The sequence below is a fragment of the Haplochromis burtoni genome, unplaced genomic scaffold (genome assembly GCF_018398535.1).
Source record: "Haplochromis burtoni strain Fernald_Lab_line unplaced genomic scaffold, NCSU_Asbu1 Contig_104, whole genome shotgun sequence".
Taxonomy (NCBI): Eukaryota; Metazoa; Chordata; class Actinopteri; order Cichliformes; family Cichlidae; genus Haplochromis; species Haplochromis burtoni.
In genome coordinates, this window is record NW_024582465.1 from 1,462,503 (window position 1) to 1,484,297 (window position 21,795).

Sequence of the window (21,795 nt, forward strand, 5' to 3'; positions counted from 1 at the left end):
CTTGCGTGTTCAGCACTGATGAGACAGCGACTGAGAACATCTTAAAAGCAGAGCTGACCATGGCCTCGCTGTGTGGCCGTCTCGGCCTGGTGACACCTCGTGATGCCTTTATAACGGCCATCTGCAAGGCCTCTCTGCCCCCACACTACGCCCTAACTGTCCTCAGCAGCAACGCGGCCACCCTCTCCAGCAAAGGTGGGTGACTGAGAATGCATCTAAAGATAAATACAAAACACATTTTCAAGGGGACTCAAGTTTCATATAACCTCTATTTTTGTTGTACAAGTATGTCAGGCATGTAGTTATTCACTTGTACACACCAAGAAATGCAAGAGCAAATACATGTTTTATACTGCAAACCATTAAAAGTCCCCATGTAAAGCCCTGAGGGATGGCCTCTGGTCACATGTGTTTAATGAGCAGGTCTAATCTCCCACATGGGTAAGATGTGCCCAACATGTAAACTGTTGGCACTCTGCCTGTCCCTGTTCTCCTGCTCTTGTTGCATTAATCCATAAGTTTTCACTGTGGCTTCTAATTAGACACACCAAGGAGAATGTGCCTGGGGAACGTAGGCGTCCACACACAGCTGCTCTCAAGCCGGCCGCTCAGACTCTCACTATTTGCATATCAGCTTGTAGAGATAAAGCCGGCAAATTGGGTCTTGACTCACCGATGGGATGTTTGTCTTGGAGTTAATTAAGAGAGCTTTTCTTGCATGTTGTAAGCTTGCTACAAAATCCCCTCAAAAACCTTGACTCCTGTACGTGTGCGCGTGTGTATCAATATGTTTGCGTGGGTGCGTGTGTGTGTTTTCTCCACAGCTTATTCAATCCAGGGCCAGAACGTGCAGATTATCAGCCCCTCCAGTGAATCTCATCAGCAGGTGGTGGCTGTGGGGCAGCCACTAACTGCCCAGCCCCAGGGCACTGTTGTGGTAAGGACGCACACATTTGGAAGACTTGGTGGTTACATACTCGATAAGTGTAACAGATTTTCACATTTTAATTTGTGTAGCAGTTTTCCCAAAACAAAGCTCACAAGTGTTTTTTATCAAAACAAGTTAGATTAACAATAATCTTCCATAATGGAGACAATGTCAGCGGAGCTCTTGCTGTTGGGCAGGTTAAATCCAGATAAGGCAGGAAAACCACTTTTCCACAATAAATAAACAAATAGCAGCAGTTTGGTGAGTCCAAACGGGCTCCAAACAATCAAGTTAAAAAAATAAAGTTTTGTGCACTTTATGTTCAATATATGTATTTTGTTGTGCCTGAAATGAATAAATAAATGAAATAAAATGAAATGAATACATCCAACACTGAACTATGAGTTAAGTAAAAGTAAATGGTTTTAATTTGTTGGTACTTGAAGGTTTCGGTAAATAAATATGTTGAGAATCTCCGTAAACAAAACAAAACAAAAAAACCCAGCTTCAAAACAGGTAATACTGCTTAACCATATTTCTCGCCAGTATCAATGTGCATAGTAGAGTATATTCCGACAGTATTGACTATGTGAAATAAGATGCTTTTCTTTGTCAGGGCCTCGTTCAGGTCGATAGTTCTTAATAGATGCGGGACATGGATGCTTGTGCGCTGAAATGTTTCTTGAGGGCAAAAAGATTTGAAAGTACCTGCACAGTGACCTCGATCCTGACCTGGAATAATCATGCAGAGTTTAAAGTTTTCCCTATAGTAATGTTAGCATGTTGTTTTCATTTCCTTTGCTTTTACACTACGTTTCCACCACCTTCTTTTTGTTAACACACTTTTCATTGCCTGTGGTGAGACGGAATACTGTCATAAGTCATAATAACTTGTTCTATAGATGCGACTCACTTGGTAATATACAGTGTGCCTTAGAATTGACTGTAACGTTACTCTCTCCCTCTTTTAGCTGACTGCCAAAAACATCCAGTGTATGCGAACCCTGCTCAACCTGGCTCACTGCCACGGAGCCGTGCTGGGCACCTCCTGGCAGCTGGTACTGGCTACCCTCCAGGTACTACAACCACCTACAGCCACACGCTTACTTACTTGCAACCACGCACATATGTACACACTCTCATGTAATTAGACGTCACATACAAATCCATTTCATGTATAAATGCACAAAACTGTTCTTGCACTGTCTGCATTGTGCTTTATGCACCTCTCAGAGAGAAAGTGGAATCATTCTTAGCACATTTACATAAAAATACATGTCTTTCAGCATGTTGGTGTACTTTTTCAAGACCTGATATGAACTTTTCTTCGACTCTCCTTCACCTTCTGTTTTTCTCCCAGCACTTAGTGTGGATCCTCGGGCTTAAGCCAGGCGTGGGTGGTGCCTTGAAGCCTGGTCGAGCAGTGGAGGGCCCCAGTACGGTCAGTGTTTTTTATAACCTTTGTATTGAACTTGTATTGCACATTATGTTTCCCAGCTCATTGTTGAAGGTGATGGGCTTACATGCTAATCGTGTGTCTCCAACCTAAACAGGTGCTGACCACAGCAGTGATGACAGACCTGCCTGTTATCTCCAACATCCTGTCCAGACTGTTCGAGAGCTCTCAGTAAGGATCAGTGTGCCTGAGCATATGTAGATACTTTACTTACTTACCTGATGATCTTAAAATGGATATGTACAATAAACATTTGTTAATAAATATGACTGGGAAGGAGCACAGTATTTTCTTAGAGAGATAGGCTAGTGTTGCCTGTTGTAAAATCAGAATTTTAAGTTATTAATGCTAAGCAGAATAGGCACATGTTATCTGAAATAAGTATTTTTCTGTCATCTAGGTACCTGGATGATGTGTCCCTGCATCACCTGATCAATGCTCTCTGTTCCCTCTCCCTGGAAGCGATGGAAATGGCTTATGGAAACAACAAGGTAAACGGTTTCTCTAGTTGACTGATGTTTAGGAAGAGATTTGAGTTTGATTCAAATCTTATAAGGAACTTTGGATGTGCTTCTGTGAAACATATCCAGTGTTTTATTTTGGGTTTTTTACACCTTCTGTTTTGTATTATGTTTTTTTTTTCAGGAGCCGTCTCTGTTTGCAGTCGCCAAGCTGCTTGAAACCGGTTTGGTCAACATGGATCGCATAGAGATCCTGTGGAGACCACTGACAGGCCACTTATTGGAGGTAATGACTACTTAGAACAGAAGCCTACACGTACATTTCATGTTAAATGAGGTACAGTCTATTTTTCCTGTACCTCTTTGATCAAATATCGCATCATTTTAGCTTAATAAATAAATGTACCTGTTAAATCGGTACTCAAGGTAAGGTCTTTGTCTTTGGAAATGTAGATTAATTATGTAGACATGAGTTCATGTAGTAGCTAAGACCAAAAAATGTCTTCATTATTTTTTTTGTTAAATAAACTATACAGGATTTAATCGCAGTGATTGGTGGTATTAGGTTTGTTTTTTCCAGTACATATTTGTCTTAATACCACCAAATTTCCACTATACTGCTTACTGTTCTTTAGTGTTATATACCCAGAGTAAAACCTGTATGTTGTGGTAAATAATGCAGAACATAGGTCATATCAACCAGCAAGCTGACCTATCATTTCACAAGCAGTAATGCAATATATGGACTGATATGAGCGATAAACTGGGTTTTTTTTTTTTTTAGTCATTTCTTCAGCTGTCATCAGAAAATCCCTGCTATGTATCTGTAAACATCTGTGTTTTGAGGTTTTCGTCACATTTTCTCTATCTCCTTTTTCTTTTGCACACCCGTTTGTTTTGCAGAAGGTAAGCTCAGATCCTCTCCTCAGTAAACACTGACTTTCCCATCTCTCCTTCCCTCTCTGCCTCTTGGTTCCAATCTGGTTTTTTTTTTTTTTTTTGCTCCCTCTCCATCAGACATAAACATGCTGGAGCTGAGAGGTCGCTATGCCACAGTGTGTCCACAACGTGTTTGTGCTGTTATCAGTGTTTGATCCTACATTATTTTGCAAAGCTTTTTCAGTGTGAATTCCTGATTTGTCTCAAAGTAAAATCCAAAGCTGCAAACTGGTAAAAACGTGCTTAAATAAAATGCTGAATATCTTTCTTTGCGACTTTGTCTACTATTCATACAGATAATGATGATAATGAAAAATGTGCGGCGTTAAGTAGATACTTAACGCCGCACAGTATACAAAAGGGTGCACATGGATCATCTGGGTTTTGAAGCAGTAAATCTCGAGAATCGAGAAGTCTGATGCCATAAAAGTAGAACATTTGTTTGACAAAGATAAACAAAGATGACTGATTTGGAACACAGAAAACACGGAAATGTTTTCTCTCAGATTCTTCAGGTTTTGTACCACATAGTGTACTTTTCTTTGCTCAGCCTGGTCTCTCCATGTGTATCTATGCTTTCATGATTACACTGTCTAGCACAGCATAATCTGTTGCCACAGGGGGATCCCAGTCTCTATCACACAGTCTGTGGTTTATTTCACCGACTTGTTTCACACCCACCCACTGTGAAAACTGCTGGGAAACGCTGTTCTGAACTCCCTGTGCATCAGATCTGTCATTGCGCCTGTTTGTGTCTGCATTTGTCCGTAAATGCTGTGTCCTGCAGGTCTGCCAGCATCCAAACTCCAGAATGAGAGAATGGGGAGCCGAGGCACTGACAGCACTTATTAAAGCTGGACTTGCCTACAAACACGATCCTCCACTGGCCCAAAATCAGGTAGGCAACGACACGATGGGTTATTTAGAAGAAGAAAAAACAAAGACGAAAGCAAACATGCGCTTATCAGACATAAGATTACAACCATTGATAGGAAGTGAATAATGCTGATTATCTTTTCAGCGTGGCACCTGTTAGTGGGTGGGATGTATCAAGGAGCAAATGAACATTTTGTCCTCAAAGTTGACGCATTAGAAGAAGGAAAAATGGGCAAGCGTGAGAATGTGAGTGAGTTTCAAAAGGGTCAACCTCTGGTGGCTAGATGACTGGGTCAGACCATCTGCAAAAATGGAGCTCCTGTGGGCTGTTCCTAGTCTGTTGTGGTCAGTATCTATCAAAAGTGTTCCAATGAAGGAAATGTTGTGAACCAGCACCAGGGTCTCAGGCGGCCAAGACTCACTGAGTGAAGGCTGGCCCGTTAGGTCAGAGCTGACAGACGAGCCTCTGTAGCTCAAATTGATCAAAAAAAGTTAATGCTGGTTCTGGTACAAAGGTGCCAGAATACACAGAGCATCACAGTTTGTTGTTTCTGGGGTTGCATAGCTGCAGACCAGTCTGGGTGCCCATGCTGACCCCATCCACCACTGAAAGCACCAACAATGGACACATGAGCATCGGCACTGGCCCATGGAGCAGTGGAAGAAGGTGGCCCGGTCTGATGAATCCTGTTTTCTTTTACACCACGTGGATGGCTGGGCGTGTGAGCGTCGCCTACCTGGGGAACTCCTGGCACCATGGAAGAAGGCAAGCCTGCGGAGGCAGTGCGATGCTTTGGGCAATGTTCTGTTGGGAAACCTTTGGTCCTGCCATCCATGTGGATGTTACTTTGACACCTACCAAAGAATCTTGCAGACCACACACATCCTTTCATAGGAAACAGTATTCCCTGATAGCTGTAGCCTCTTTCAGGAGGATAATGTGCCCTGCCACAAAGTAAAAAAGGTTCAGGAATGGTTTGAAAAGAACATGTTTCAGGTGTTTACTTGACCTCCAAATTCTGTCGATCTCAGTCAAATCGAGTATTTGTTGGATGTCCTAGACAAACAAGTCCAATCAGGACTTAAAGGATATGCTGCTGACATCTTGGTGCCAGATACCAAAGCACACCTTTGGGACCAACACAATATTTGGGCAGATGGTCATAATGTTATGGCTGATCGGCATACTGCACAATGTGTATGAATAACACAATACTTGCCTGTATATGATGCTGATGTTCATCCTGTAAGCCACGACAGAAAGATAGAAAAGTCACTTTATCTTGTCATTAATAAACACAAACTGTGACCTTAACCTTGGTGAGACTGATAACAAGCCTTATCTAAAACAGGGTGTGTGGAGGTTATATGAATAATAAAAATGACAGCCAATGAAACAATATTTTTAAAGCATTTCCTTGCATGTGGACAAGCTTTTACTACTTCATGTTGTCATTGCCAAACAAATTACTAAGCATAATGACTCATCATCAAACCACTGCGTTTGAAAATTCAGTAAGCCTTTATCCTTTCATTTTCAAACATGCAGAGTTAAAAAGTTTAATGCCAATTAGGAAAAAATGTCCAAACACATTTTTCTTTAAACAGTTTGTACTTCACCTGTTTACCCTTCCAATGTGAATGTTATACGTAGCTTTAATAAAGGTGCCACATTCTACTCTTTTAAAATTTAAAATACAAATTTATGAATAGAAAACTTGACAGGTAAGTTGATCACCGTCTCCCTTTTCTTGATCCCTAAGCGGCTGCAGCTTCTATTGCTGAACCCCCTGAAGGAGTTGTCCAACGTGCTGCACGCAGACATCCGGCAGAAACAGCTCGAGTGTGTCCTGCAGATCCTGCAGAGTCAGGGCGACAGCCTGGGGCCTGGTTGGCCCCTCGTTTTGGGTGTTATAGGAGCCATTCGCAATGATCAAGGGTAAGAGCGTAATAGAGGGGGCGATTTTTGTCTCCACCAAAGAGGTGGGTGGGTGTCTGTCTGTATGTATATTAAAAAAAAAAATCTATGCAAAGAAATAATACTATTATGCAATGCTATTCCCGGAAAAGTAAATGATGCCCAGAGAGTGAGCTGCCTGTGTGAAAAGAAATCATTAAAAAATAATTTGAAAGTGATTTTATGTCCACTGCACATAGTTAATGAAACTAATGCATGCCGCATGTCTTGTTCCTTCATCAGTGAGTCATTGATCCGAACCGCCTTCCAGTGCCTGCAGTTGGTGGTGACAGACTTCCTTCCCACCATGCCTTGCACGTGCCTCCAGATTGTAGTGGATGTAGCTGGCAGCTTTGGCCTTCAGAACCAGGAGCTCAACATCAGCCTCACGTCCATCGGCTTACTGGTACGATGACAGATGTGTACAGCTGTGGTAGTTATTATAAAGGATTATCAGTCAGACTTTTTTTTTCATGCTTTGCTGTCAGATGGTACCTGTAATTAAACAATCAAGTAAGTTTTTTGAGAGTCAACTAGCAGAGTAATGTGATGTAACTGGTGAATTAGCAAGTGCGATTGTAACTGTGAAGGAGAAGGAGGACGACTCTTGCTTGCGAAGGAGTGACAGGTGGCCCACGGCTTTACTTTTCAAACACTAGTTTTCAAATAGAAACCCGGTGTTTTTAATATATGATCAAACAATTGCAGTTCCCCACCTTTTTATTTATTTATTTTTTTGTCGTATTATTTTCTTCTAACTCAACAGTCTTCTAATAACATTAGGTAGACACTTTATGCAGGATTCAGGACATACAAAACCTGTTATTGATCTGTGGTTTGCCAGATTATTTCTCTTGGAGTGTGCCAGTTCCTGTGAGGTTACTTTATGGTAATGGATAGCAAAACTATCAGAAGCATCTTACTGCTTTCTCTCTCTAATTTATACCCCCACTTCGTTTTTTGGTTTTCTTCTTCTTCTTATCCACAGTGGAATATTTCAGACTACTTCTTCCAAAGGGGAGAAGCCATCACGCAGGAGCTAGAGAGGGAGGAGGAAGCGCTGCAGAAACAGGCCCAGGAGAAAGGAGAGACCCTCAACAGGCCGTTCCACCCCGCCCCTCCCTTTGACTGCCTGTGGCTGTGTCTGTATGCCAAGCTTGGGGAGCTGTGCGTGGACCCGCGGCCTGCTGTGCGTAAGAGCGCCGGCCAGACGTTGTTCTCCACTATTGCTGCCCACGGAACCCTGCTCCAGCAGCCAACGTGGCACATTGTGGTGTGGAAGGTACAATCCCTGAAACGTCTCCATATAAGATGGAAAAAGAAAAACACGAAAAAATGTCAAATTTGACAGTACGTGCTTGTTTTGTCACTCGTCGCCTCCAGGTCCTGTTCCAGCTGCTCGACTGTGTAAGAACGTCTTCCACCACAGCAGACAAGGAGAAGATCGAGTCAGGCGGTGGGAACATCCTTATCCATCACTCGCGCGACACAGCCGAGAAACAGTGGGCAGAGACGTGGGTGCTGACGCTAGCGGGCGTGGCGCGCATTTTCAACACAAGGCGGTATCTCCTTCAGCAGCTAGGTGAGCCCGCACGTGATGCTCTGTGACATTCAGCAGATTGCAGTTGGTGCATTTCTGCTTCAACACCTGTCAATATGTTCTGAGCCATTAATGCAGGACATCTTTGAAAATGGTGTCAAATATCAGAGCGCTAATGTTTCCACGCTGCCATCTTCTGCTGTGTATCTGCAGGTGATTTTTTTGAGGCCTGGGAGGTGCTGTTGAACCATATTCAGTCAGCTGCCCTCAGCAAAAACAATGAGGTCTCCCTGGCTGCCCTGAAGAGCTTTCAGGAAATCCTTCAGATCGTTACACCTGTTAAAGACTCGGACAAAGCAGGAGACGCACTTGCTGCAATGGGCGTCCCTCCAGTGCTCATTGACCCGCTGTCAGCATCCGGTCCTGGAAGACCCCTGGTGCGTTCAGATTCACTACTGGAACGGTTGACACGGTACAACGGAGCTGAGCTGCAGGCGCCCCCGCCAGGGGAGGAGTCGGCCTTGGAGGACTCGGCACTGTGGTGGTCTGCATGGAACACGTGGTATCGAATGGGAACGGACAGCACGAGACCACCTACTGGCCCAACAGAGAAGCTCTCTTTTATCCCCAGTCAGCCCTTCCTCACAGCATTAATCCAGATTTTTCCAGCACTCTACCAGCACATCAAAGCCAACTTCAGTATGGAGGATCTAAAAAAGCTAGGGGTCATCCTTCATGGGGCTGTTTCCGTGCCTATCAGCAGCGATGCCTCACCCTTCATCCTCCCCTCATACACTGAGGCAGTGCTCACCAACCTGCAGGAAGCCGTGCTCACCGCTCTGGATGTTTTGCAGAAGGTGGGAGAAGGATTATTGCCACCGGTGAAGCTTTTAGCAGTTTGATGTGAGGTGGTTTGTGCTACAGTGTAGCATCAAGATAAGAGCGGGGTCATGTGTGTAATCATCATCTGTTCAAATCCAGCAGGAGGTCCCATGTTGCATCTCGTTCTTTCCTTATTAATTACTCTAGCTTTTTCAGCATGCTTACCAAACATAGGCCCTTTCAGTTTAAAGTTAATTCCTCCCAGTTCGTTTCTATTCAGCCCAGGAAAGAAAAGAAAGTGTCAGTCTGCTAAATTGTGCAATATGCAGTCCTGTGGTGGAAGTCAGCAGTGTTTGTTCCTCCCTTCCCTCCCTGCTGCAGGCCATCTGTGTGGGCACGGAGAACCTGCAGGTCATGTACCCGGCCATCTTCGAGCAGCTGCTCCTTTTTGTGGAGTTCTCCTGCAAGCCGCCTCAGTACGGCAGGATGGAAACCAAACACGTGGCCAATGCCAAATACAACCAGGTAGGAAATGAAAAACGGACACCTAAATATTTGGTTTTCGTTGCAGTTTATTTGCTTTTACAGTTTGTTTCATTAGACTGTTGGATGACGCACATTGTTATTCACCCACCTCTCTTCAGCCATTCTCAATAAGATCATATCTGTTCTTTGATGCTCGTGAAGTCCCCCTTCCACTCCCTCTGCCGTCTTGTCCTTATGAAGCTTCTGTCACGGCTCTTCATGAGATTGACAGATTGTTCTCGACCCCCATTAGAAGCCCCAAACCATTCCTTCCTCAAATTCCTTTCCTCATGATTCATCTTGCTGGGCGGTTGCCAGAGAAATGCTTCAGTCCAGCACAGTTCATAGTCATTTAAAAAAGGAAAAAACTAAGTGTTTCCAAGGCACCCAGTAATGTTGAGCAAGACTATTGAAGTCACAAAAACGGAGTATTTTTAAATGAGTCTGACGTCAGAGTCGTCTTAATCCTTGCTGTTCTGGAAACCTGGAAGTTCTGGAAACACGTAGCTCAAGCAGATGTTATTCCTGCACAGAAATCCTGAAAGGTGTCTCGATCAAATACTGAACGACTGATGGAGTCGGTCTAAATCCTGACCCTGTCTGTTTTAAATCTTGGCCGTGTGTCCGTCCTGCATTGGAGGTACAGTAAACTGGACATTTGTGTTGATCTGAGTCTGTTTAAATTGTTTAAGTTAGATGGTCAAACAAAATTCTCACCCAGCCAAACACCATTATGGGTGGTCTTTTTATTGCCTTCTTGGCTTTTATTCAGTCCTGATGTCAGATTGCGTCAAATGTCCTCAGTGCTGCTGGGAGGTTGTTTTGTTTTCCCCTCTTTTCCCTCGGCCCAGATTTTGGGATCTCGTTTAGCTGAGAGACGCACTTTAGATTTGATACAACTATAAAACATCGGTTTAATTTCAATCTTGTCTCATTCTGTTTCTTCGAACTACTCACTGGATAACCATTTTAGATCCAGCTGTTTGCGCCGGTGAGTGTCATCATCTCTCTCACCCCCACTCCCCCTCTCTGTAATTGTACTAAGCTGTGCTGAATGGTGATGACCTACCCTCTGCGGTAGATGAGATATCACTCCGCATGGTAGGCTCTCGCGTCTCATCTGCGTCTCTCACTCACTCCATGCTCCCCTCTTTCTCTGCCTGTCACTAACTGGTGGTTTTGCCTCTGTGTGCACAGCCCCACCTCCCTCTGTGGAGTTCATTTTCAGTTGATTTTGTGACTTTTGATGGTTTTATTTTGTTTTGTTTTTTTGTTCATATGCATACTTGTGGCTCTGTTTTCTATTTCCTAAAGACACACTTTGTAGAATAAAATCTTTAGTTTGGCTGTAACGTTTCAGTTGTGGTACTGTAAACCTAACAAAGCTTGAAGCCGACTAATAGCGACTGCAGTTTAAAAATAAAATGGCGTGTTACTTGCGTACTTATGCAAAGTGTGTCTTTTTTTTTTTTTTTTTTTTTTTTTAAACAAATGCTTTCACTGTCGCCAAAAGGTGAGCATAATGCCCATTGCTGTTTGGTTTGGTTTTCTTTTGTTAAATCTTCTTTACCCCTACAGGCAGAATGGGTTGCCTTAAACTATGTGCCCTTTGCTGAGCGCTCCTTGGAGGTGGTGGTGGACCTGTACCATAAAACAGCCTGCCACAAAGCTGTCATCAATGAAAAAGTTCTGCAGAATATCATTAAGGTATTTATCCCTGGGTGGTGTACTCGCTGTTGGTGATGGTGAGAAAGAGAAAATGTTTGATGTGTTTTATCACTGTTCCTGTTTAGTGCAGCGAAATTTACTGTTGAGCTGCTTTCTGCTGACCACCCAATTATGTTTGAACCCTGCGTATTCATCCAGTGTGGAATATCACGAGAATGCTTCTTTCATTTTAACCTCCTAAGACCCGAACTCTTTCATGGCATGCATTTTAAATTTCTCTTTGCTATTTGGGCTGATTGGGACCCGATGAATGTAAAAACAAAGAATTACCAGATTTTTATTTTATTTTATTTTATTTTTTTAACCTGATTTTTGTTTCTGAGAAGAATTAGATCCACACATGAGGACATTCACTTTAAATTTCAATAGAACAGTTGCAGTATAATGTATTTGTTTAGCTACGTAAAGCACTGCTGTGTGAATATTCCTTAAGGCTGCTGCAATTGTTGCTTTTAAAAGAATAATGAATAAACTGGCTGTTTGCGTCTGAAACAACGTTCTTTATTAGACCTACAGACCTGCTCAACCTTTTTAGGATTTTAAACTGGCAAACATTTAAAAAAAAGTTTGGTGTGAAAATTTGGAAAATTCAGTTTACAAAAATGGGTGGAGGAACAGAACTTTAGTAGTATGCGATACGCCTCTTCAGTTTTGCAATCGTTTAATTCTGAGAGACCTCCAGCCCCTGGGCAGATTTTACTTGATTGCCCTTTGACCTCACTGTATTGATCGTAATATTGGGTTCATACTGTACATCAGCGGGCAGATGCAAAGTGTTCCCAGTATTTTCAAAACTTTTTTCCAAATTCAGTCCATCAAACACTAAAGGATACTGTCAGTGTAAGCGATCCAAAACCTGCCACTCTTCCTTTTCCCCCTACTTCTGACACCTGTGTTTAACTGCTCTTTTCTTCTCAGTGAATTTTTAGAAACCCAAAACTGAAATGAGTCAGTTTATCAGAGAGATGCTCAAGAAGCAAGGCACTGGTATTTGTGAAATGTCATTGTAGGGAGCGCCAAGCTGCTCTTGGAAAAAAGATGACTTTGTTAAAATGTCGGTGGCTGACTTTCTCACGAGGTTGATGAGGCGTCTTTACATTCTCCACTTATATTAACTCTGTCTTTTGTCTAAAAGGAAGAGGGGTGAAAGTTTTTCGTGCACCGCTGTCGAGATTAATTTTAAGTGTTCCTTTGTGTTTCAATCTCATGAGCTTTTTTGTTTTGTTTTTTGCCTTCAAGACTTTAAGAATGCCCTTGAGTCTGAAGTACGCCTGTCCGTCAGAGAGCACCTGGAAGCTCGCTGTGTCGTCTCTGCTCAAGGTGCTGTCCATTGGACTACCAGTGGCACGGCAGCATGCCTCATCCGGGAAGTTTGACACTATGTGGCCAGAGTTGGCCAATGCCTTTGAAGACTTTCTTTTCACCAAAAGGTAGAGATTCCCCCCACCCCCATGCTTATTGTGCAGCTTTCAGAGGTTCTAAGCAGAAAACTGTTGTTCTGTTACAGTACTCCTCCAGATAACCTGTCTATCCAGGAATTTCAGAAGAATGAAGCCATCGATGTAGAGGTACGTGCTTGTTTCTAGACTCTGATAATATATCCCCAAATAGTTTGCAAGTTTTTCCCAAGTTTGCATCATCGTTCCCTCTTCATTTTAGGTGGTCCAGCTGATCAGCACAGAAATCTTACCATTTGCCAATTTCATCCCCAAAGACTTTGTTGGCCAGATTATGGCCATGCTGAATAAAGGATCCATTCACTCACAGTCTCCCTCATTCACAGGTAATATGTGACTCTGGCAGCTAAGTTGCTTTGGCTTTAGCAGTTGTGTATTCCTGAAACTAGCGCAACAGCATGCTGGCCAAGTGTTGGAATCTTAATTTAGGTGCTTGGTTTGTTGCCGGAGTCTTTCTTGCGGCTTATCAGTAACAACTGTGCATGTGTTGAGCCGTACAGCCAAACCCTGTCAGTCCCTCTCACTGTCAATCGAAAATAATTCTTCCAACAGAGGCAGAGATAGATGTGCGGATGAGAGAGGAGTTTTCCAAAGTGTGTTTTGAGACACTGCTGCAGTTTTCCTTCAGCAACAAGGTTTCCACCCCGCAGGAGGGTTACATCTCTCGTATGGCGCTCTCCGTGCTCCTCAAGAGGTCCCAGGATGTTCTCCGACGATACGTAGAGGATGAGAGGTTGAGTGGACGCTGCCCATTACCAAGGTACCCAGCCACCATGGGTATCTATTTGTGTGTGCTTTTTTTAGCGCGTGTTGTTTTACACATTTTCCAAGAGGCCATTAATTCTGATGACTGTAATGCTACACTTTAACCACTGGGAGATTTAGCAAATGCAAAATCAAGACCAGCTCTGGCTTCATTTATCTCTTATTTCTCTTTTTAAACAATGTAAAACCGCCATACTTCTACCACATTTCTCCAAGACTCAGTGGAAGTTAAAGATGCCCATGGATAAACTGCACCACAAGCAGAGAAAATAAAGGGAGAGAGGGGAGAAGTAAAATCTATTCTTATGTCTTCTGTATAAATACAAAGTTGGTTAAATAAAAGGGCCTGAAATAAAACAGTACATGCAGAGCTTAACAAATCTATTAGAGCATCTATCAAAACAGCAAAACACAAATATCTCAGAAATCTGTCCTGAATTCATTTTTTTCAATTTTGAGCCGGCACACTGGACAACTTTGAAAAGTCAGAAATTAATCAAGCGTAACATTCAGCCACTAAGTAAATAACTGTAATATGACATCTTAATCAAAAATAATGATGTACTTTACCATTTTTTTCTGCTTTTGCTGTAAAACTGAAGTTTGAAGATTCATGGAGAACAACAATAATTATATTTTAACATTAAAAATATTTTTGTTTTAAGAGTTCCTGGTTCTTTCTTACCAGGTTTAAGCAGTGTAGCCATTCTCCTCTCACCCTTTGCATTTTCACCCAGAGAACTGTCGCTCATTGGATGTTTTCTCTTTTCAGACTGTTCTCTGTAAACTCTACAAGTGGTTTCATGAGAAAGTCCCAGCAGATCAGCACCTTCTGTAATACTCAGACCAGCCCGTTTAGCACCAACAATCACAGTTCTGCAGCTCTATATACATATGAACAGTATTAACAGAGAAAAAATATATAAAATGTACAAATATACAAACCAGTGTAAAAAGTAGATATGTAATAAATAGTGTTATGTATATACATGATTGTTATTGGCTCTCCCCCTCGCTGTTTGCCTCTTCCACTTTTCTCCTACTGCCGTGCCTTTGTAGCTAAGCAAGGCCTTTGCTGTTTTTCATTTTAGGCAACAAGTGACAGAGATTATCTTTGTCTTGAAAGCTATCAGCACTTTGATGGACTCCCTGAAAAAAACACAGCCAGAGAATGGTGAGTATCAAACTATAAAAATGGATAAATAAGTCTTGGAAAGATAATAAAGGAGGCATTTTCTGCCCATTCTTTGTATCATTGCTTGTGTTTCTGGCAAGGTCAGTTAGAAAAAAAAAAAAACAATTTCCTATAACTGCAGAAGATTGAAGGTAAGACATGGTGAAATAGTGTTTTTGAAGTGCCCTTCCGCATATTTGCATTGCATCGCCCTTTGCTCGATAAAATTCCTACAGGCACAGGGAAACACAGTTTTGCTCTGAATAAATTGATTGTTTTCTATTCACAACTCATATTCGCTTCCTTCTTCCCTCCTTTTCTGATATTCTCTCATTTACTTCCTGCAGTGGATGGCAACACGTGGGCTCAGGTGATCGCCCTGTACCCCACACTGGTCGAGTGCATTACGTGCTCATCGTCTGAGGTGAGCTCAGCCCTGAAGGAGGCCCTGGGGCCCTTTAAAGACTTTATGCAGCCACCCGTCTCCAAAGTCCAGAACGGAGAGTCCTGACCAGGCTCGCTCGCAACCCGGCATTTTTTTTAGTTTTTTTTGGTCTTCTTTCTAAATGAAGAAATCCCGAAGGTGTCTTCTCGACTTGACTCATGCACTTCACAAGTGCACGGATGTGAACTCTGCGGTGACATGAAGCAACCCACGGTGAATAGCGATATCGAGGCTGCCTCAGACTATACCATTGACCCCGACCTTCATGCACATTTTCATATGCTTTTCGTGTGAGCTGATAATGGGCCAACCCCCCCGCTTTCACACTCATATAGACTGGCTGCACTTGCCTGTTAACTACAGAGAATTAAAAAAACAACGGCAGTGTTGCCTCTGGGTTTAGTTTTTGTTCTCCTGAAGAGACTGCATCAGTGTACAGTGTGTGGTGAAAGTGTTGATGATGTTATAAAGAGAAAAATGCAAAAAAACCAACAAAAAACTGGGGCTTTACTGATCTTAAAAAGAAATGAACATTTAATCTTTTGCAACATTTTCAACAGTGAGGATTTTATGCAAGAAAACAAATCTTACTGTAACATTCCATGTCATCTTTAACCAGCCATCGGAGAAGGGATGTATGTGTCTGTGTAAAATAAATGGGACAATTCTACAAACAGCTCTTGAGTGTGCTCGATTAAAGTGCATGTAATGAAAATGCAGCTTCCTAGAAGCCCAGATATACCACTTTGTACACAATTATATTTCTGAGTCATCCTGGTTTGAGACCTTTGGCCTGTAGGTGGATGGTGTTGATGTCTAAAGGCCTTCTGTGTTGTCTTGTAGCCTTCTATCAAAGACTGTATATAAAACAAGACAGCCACTGTAATTTGGAAAGTCAGATTTGGAACTTTTTTGAAATGAGACACCGCAGGTGAGACGTGGATCTGACTGAAACCAGTGATGCTGCGCGCTTATGAGGTGGTGACCTGCCAGTTACATCGACACCTCTTTGACCTGCATCGGTGCTCGTCTCACAGTGTTTTAAATTGGAACATAATTTGCATAAATTGTGTGAAGCTAGCAATGAATATCATAGAATAACAAGATAAATCTTTACTCATAACTCATAAATCAAGTTGAGAAAATAAAAGAGAAGCATTTGGGTTTCTTTTAAATGTAGAGTTGCCTCCTGCTGGCTATTAGAATCCATAAGCCACAGTTTTCAGACCTGTGACTATATCGATCTTTTATATACAGTCTGTGGCGATCTTATACGTATATAGAACTCATCTGATAATAGCCAAATAACAGCCTGGCATGTAGGGAACAAGCTTGTTTAACTAAGTAAATTACTGGTTTCAGGAGAAGCTCACATTTGAAAATGAGACCCTGCGGTATTTTTCTCTATCGCCTGACATATTAGAGACAGAATTAGGAGAAAAATAATGAGCAGTTTGACTTTCACATTGCAGTATGGTCAAAACATTATTTGATTTTTGTATACATAGGTATACAAAATACGTAGGTGTCTAAGTATCTATTATTAACCTTTTTTTTAACACTGATAATTCTTTACACCATCCCATTATAGCATCTTTTACAGCAGGGGTGGCCAACCCGCGGCTCTCAATCCGCATGTGGCTCTTTGCCTGGTTTCATGCGGCTCTCACGTTCATATCAAAGTTTGTGTTTGTGTTTTGGGGGTTTTTGTGTTGTTGTTTTAAAATGTGCGCGTTCGCTTCGTTTGAGTTCAATCCAGTATTTTCATCAAATGCGCATGTGTGTGAGATGAAAATACCGCAAAGTTTCCCAGTAGGAGCAAGTTCGCCCTTAAAATGGCAGGAAAAAATGCACAGCAAAAAGAAAAATATGAAGATGAACACGGGACGTTTTTAACAGAGTGGGAGAGTTTATATTTTTTTGTTGAACGCAATGGCAAGCCATTCTGCCTTATATGTCAGACGTCATTAGCGCATTTCAATGCTTCAAATCAGCACCACTTCAGCTCACTTCATGCTAACATCGACCAGGAATTTCCAAAAGGGACTGAACTTCGCAAGCACGAGCTTTGAAAAGTCAGGCAGAAAAGCAGACACAGTTTTTCCAAAAATTTACGAAGCGGTCAGAGACGCTCGCATCCTATCAGCTGGCTTGGAACACTGCACGGGCTAAAAAGCCACACAATGCCTCAGTGACGTTGTTGAAATCTTGTCTCCTGAAAACGACAAATTAAAACGCATGGTATCAGACGTCCAACTGTCCCGCCACACTGTTGAACACAGAATATCGGACATTAACACGGCTATTGAATCACAGTTGCACTCTGACCTTCAAGCATGTGAGTATTTTAGTGTCGCATTGGATGAGAGTTGTGATATACAAGACAAGCCTCAGTTGGCAATATTTGCACGGTCTGTGTCAAACGATTGTGTGATCAAAGAAGAACTCCTGGATATTGTACCATTAAAAGCCGTGGCATAGATGTGAAAGAAACCATGGTGGCTGCATTAGAAAAAGCAAATCTGCCCATAACGAAATTAACTGCAATAGCCACGGATGGAGCACCACCCATGATGGGATCTGTGAACGGGCTTGTGGGGCTGTGCAAAGCTGACCAAACTATTCCTGACTTTTGGATCATCCACATGGAGCAACTGGTGTCTAAATCATTGAATTTAGATAACGTCATGAAGCCTGTGATGGAAATCGTCAACTATATCCGCACACATGCGCTTAACCACAGGCAATTCAAGAATCTCATCGCTGAGCTGGACCAAGGGCTTCCAGGTGACCTGCCGCTGCACTGCACTGTGAGGTGGCTGTCAAAAGGCCAGGTACTCTCTCACTTCTTTGAGCTTTTGGATGCCGTGAAACTGTTTACGGAAGAGAAGGACAAGGACTATCCCGAGCTCTCGGACCTCAAGTGGATTATGGATCTGGCCTTTTTGGTCGACATGCTGTGTCACTTGGACAGACTGAACCTGACCCTGCAGGGTAAGGTAAAAATGCTGCCTGACCTGGTGCAAAGTGTGTTTGCGTTTGTCAACAAACTGAAGCTGTTCAAGACACATATTCAAAAGGGAGATATAACGCATTTTCCCACTGCTAAAAGCCAGCGGGCAAGTCTCCAGCGCTGCCCTGAGTAAGCAAAGAGCCAGATATGCAACGCTGATTGAAAACTTGCACGAAAGCTTTGTGACCCGGTTCCATGATCTACAACTGAAAAGGCCACAGATTACGTTCCTCATCGACCCATTTAATGCAGAGACCGGCTGTTTGAAAGTCCCGCTAGTCACAGATGAAGCTGCGGCTGAGTTGGAGATGATCGATCTTTGAGAGGAGGACCAATTGAAACCTGCTTTAAGGGAAGGGACCATTGAGTTCTGGAAAAGTGCGCCAATGGAAAAATACCCCAATGTCAAACGGGCTGCGCTTAAGATACTGTCAATGTTTGGGTCAACATATGTCTGCGAGTCTGTGTTCTCATGTGAAATCAAAGCATCGATCTGTTGTGACTGACACTCGTGAAAGAATTGCTCCGAGTGGCAACAACGGAATACAAGCCAGATTTGAAGAGGATTGTTCAAGGCAAGGGATGCCAGAAGTCCCACTAAACAACACCCCTGTTTTACTTATATTTAAAGCATTTGTATTGATATGTTAAATATTTTTTTCTTTTTGAGCATTGAGAGTCGTGATGTGTGTATTCTGTACAGCAGGTGGGGTTATAGTTTCTTGCAGAGGCATCTTAGACACAAAAATACTAAAACAGTTTCAGTCACCCACGAATTTACAAACCAAACCACCATTACATTAAAGGTGGACTCCACTGCTGTCTCTCAACGTGCTCCTGGGGGACCTCGAGCCCTAGCTTGGGATTATGCAGTGGGTCATATGAGGGGAAAGGACCTTTTTGTGGTTTGCACTGAACACGCGGAGGAAAAAGGAGGAGGAGAGAAAGGGGGAGTAAGTCTGCTTGGGCGGGGTTTCCCTCTTATTTCAAGTCTGCACAGAAGAAGAGCGAAGCGGGAGAGAGGACGGAGCGTCTTCGGCTGCGTGGGAATGTTGCTTTCGTCGGCGAAGCGGGGCATTTCTGTCCCTTTACGGCATTTTTGTACTGTTTCTTTCTTCGTTTTCGTCTTATTACCACGTACTGGCTGAGGTAGTAGTTTGTGCTGTTGGTTGGGTTGAGACACTGCCCGCTATGGAGATGACTGCGCAAGCTACTGCCTTGCTAGTGCTGGTGCCTCCACTCCAGCCGAAGGAGAGAGGGAGAGGAAAAAAGCCCAGCTCCCAGCGCTGTTAGACGGTTTTTCCAGGTAATGCACACCTAGCTATGTAGGCTAGCCTCTCGTGGTGTATTTGAAGCTGTAATTTAAACAAGGACACCTGCTTACTGTTGATTTCTAAGCTGAAGCAGTTTAATTGCTGTATCATGTTTTTTTTTCTTCTTCTTCTAATAAAATAGTCAATGACTGTGGGGAGGGGGGCACTTTTGTCAATGTATTTTTAATTTTTATTGTGTGAGATTTGAATTATTTTTGGAGAATGGGTGAGAAAGCTGGCATGTGTAGTAATATAATTAGCGAGTTTAAAAAAGAAAAAAAAGCATTTTTTTTCTTTCTTTTTTTTAAAGATGCACGAGGAAGTGTGTATGCTATAGATTTGCAGTTTTCCGCCACCTCGGGCGGAGAGGGCTATGTAGGAAGCATGTAGGTCAACAGTACTGTTGCTATGAGGAGAGCAGTGACGTGGCTGCTGCTGCCCACAGAGGTGTCCTACAGTACATCTGCTCTGATGCACACAAGCTGGCTTTATGGCTCTCCCCGGACTTCTTTGTTAATAAGAATGCATACCATCATGCTGTGTGTGCTTCTCCTGCACATGAACATCTCTCATATATAAAAGCAGGGCATAAACGTGCACTGTGTTCTCCCTGTATTCTGCCTATCATGCTATGAATGGTTCTGAATGGTGAACCTCTGTGGTGTCCACATACAGTCACACCACATGATCCGGACCCCCCCACCCACCCCCACCCACTGTCTGTTGAGCAGCGGTGTCCTCGCGGGTGTCGGTCATGCCTTGCGAGTTAACCTTTGAAATCCTCCCTCAGCTGCCCAGCAGCATCTGGCTCTGCTCTGTAACACATCACCATGAGCCGTCAGGGGTCTCGTGATTGGGGTGTGACCCAGAATGGGTAATGAGCTTTGATTGGCTTGCAGCCTGGGTCGATTAACCCCCACCCCACCCCACCACCCTCTCCACACGTCCTGAGATGAGAGCGAGCCACTCATTCAGTCGGCTGTCTGACTTGAAGATTGAATTCTGCTTTGACCTTCCAAGAAGACTCCCCATGAAATATTTATGAGTTCACGCTGGATCGTGTGCTATGATAGAGTTATGTTCTTCCTGGGCCACAGTTCTGCCCACTAGCATCTGTGCTGACATTACACAATAAATTCTACGCCGGCTACTTGCTGTAGACACATGTAGGTAGGTTGTAAAGTAGGAGCGCCTTGTGTTTGCAAAAGCCTCTGACTGGTAAATGTAGCACAGTGGAGAGGTGTAGTTATCAGGCCCATGGAGCGGAGGTCCTACAGGCGTTGCATATATTCAAATAACTCCCCCATGTAAGAAATGCAAGTAATCCAGCCTGGAGGGCAAAACCAAACATCATTTATCATATCCTGACTGTAAAGGGAGCCGGTCTATGGATCACTGAGCAACACAGAGGCAGCCTATAGTGTGTCCTTCTCATCCATCTTATGCTGAAGCTCTCATTTGCTGCAGATAAATCATACTTCAGGCAGCCGAAACCCTAAAGCAGTAAATTACAGTCCCCTTTGTGGAAAGTCTGCCAGCTCAGATGGGTATCACAGCTGCACAGATGAAGCGGTGCACCGACAGGACGGTCAACCCTCGCGTGTCCTTTGTGTTATCAGATCCCTCTGCATGATTGTAAAAGAGAGGGGGGCAAGACTGAGAAAACCAGCAGTTTGGCACGTTTAAGAAGGTGACGGAAGTGTTTGGCACCTTTGTAGACGTGTTCAAAAATAACTGAAATCAACACTTTCTGAAAGCTTATCTGTGTTGGTGTGTAGAGGGCTCGCATGATTATTAGATGGATTGTGAACAATGTTTTAAAAAAAAATTTAACTAATAAATATATAGTTTAATGTATAATGTTGAAGTAATAAACACGGATATTTAGCAAAAACTATCTCTCCTTTTGCCTTTCATTGACACAAACTGGTTACATTCAGGCCTCTTTGGAAGGCAGCACTTTTATTTTTTTTCCTAAGGGCTGGGTTAATAAATAAAACTGTTATTTACTACCTTTATCCTCCTCCAAAAGGAGTGTTTCAAGGCCGTGCCCTCGACTGTCCCATGCGGCACTGCAGCGAGGTAACGCATCACCTTCTATTACAGCAAATGACTATCGCACTCCGAGCCCACTCAGCATCTCCCTCAGATCTGTCCATGGGTGGGGTGGGAGTGCTGTGACCTTGGAAAAAACAAGCCACCCACAGGAATGACTGTGTCATCATTGTCGTCATCCAATCTGGACCACACACGCACACACGTGTGGAGAGTAGGAGTGGAGTGCCAGATCCGAGCTGGCCTGACTGGAGGAGGATGCGGTGCTGGCCTGTGGGGACCAGATGGCCCTCCAGCTCCTGCAGAGGACCCAAGAGTGTGAGATTCCCACGACAGCGCTT

General features: G+C 43.3%; 1 protein-coding gene across 4 annotated transcripts in view; it reads left to right on the forward strand.

Moving 5' to 3' along the window:
* The window catches only part of mon2 (MON2 homolog, regulator of endosome-to-Golgi trafficking), a 39,389-nt gene extending 18,096 nt beyond the window's left edge, over positions 1 to 21,293 (forward strand). The window contains exons 14-36 of one of the 4 annotated variants that reach the window (XM_005927841.3): positions 14 to 195; positions 825 to 937; positions 1,900 to 2,004; positions 2,289 to 2,369; positions 2,482 to 2,555; positions 2,785 to 2,875; positions 3,030 to 3,131; positions 3,749 to 3,751; positions 4,572 to 4,682; positions 6,424 to 6,599; positions 6,861 to 7,023; positions 7,606 to 7,899; positions 8,001 to 8,199; positions 8,371 to 9,014; positions 9,361 to 9,504; positions 10,478 to 10,495; positions 11,083 to 11,211; positions 12,472 to 12,662; positions 12,740 to 12,800; positions 12,892 to 13,015; positions 13,242 to 13,449; positions 14,546 to 14,628; positions 14,976 to 21,293. In XM_005927841.3, the coding sequence (XP_005927903.1) occupies positions 14 to 195; positions 825 to 937; positions 1,900 to 2,004; positions 2,289 to 2,369; positions 2,482 to 2,555; positions 2,785 to 2,875; positions 3,030 to 3,131; positions 3,749 to 3,751; positions 4,572 to 4,682; positions 6,424 to 6,599; positions 6,861 to 7,023; positions 7,606 to 7,899; positions 8,001 to 8,199; positions 8,371 to 9,014; positions 9,361 to 9,504; positions 10,478 to 10,495; positions 11,083 to 11,211; positions 12,472 to 12,662; positions 12,740 to 12,800; positions 12,892 to 13,015; positions 13,242 to 13,449; positions 14,546 to 14,628; positions 14,976 to 15,139 (3,460 nt within the window). In that variant the 3' untranslated portion in view covers positions 15,140 to 21,293. The remainder of the gene's footprint in view (positions 1 to 13; positions 196 to 824; positions 938 to 1,899; positions 2,005 to 2,288; positions 2,370 to 2,481; positions 2,556 to 2,784; positions 2,876 to 3,029; positions 3,132 to 3,748; positions 3,752 to 4,571; positions 4,683 to 6,423; positions 6,600 to 6,860; positions 7,024 to 7,605; positions 7,900 to 8,000; positions 8,200 to 8,370; positions 9,015 to 9,360; positions 9,505 to 10,477; positions 10,496 to 11,082; positions 11,212 to 12,471; positions 12,663 to 12,739; positions 12,801 to 12,891; positions 13,016 to 13,241; positions 13,450 to 14,545; positions 14,629 to 14,975) is intronic. The other 3 variants (XM_014335331.2, XM_014335332.2, XM_014335333.2) reach the window with 3 other exon arrangements.
* Positions 21,294 to 21,795: the final 502 nt, after the last annotated feature.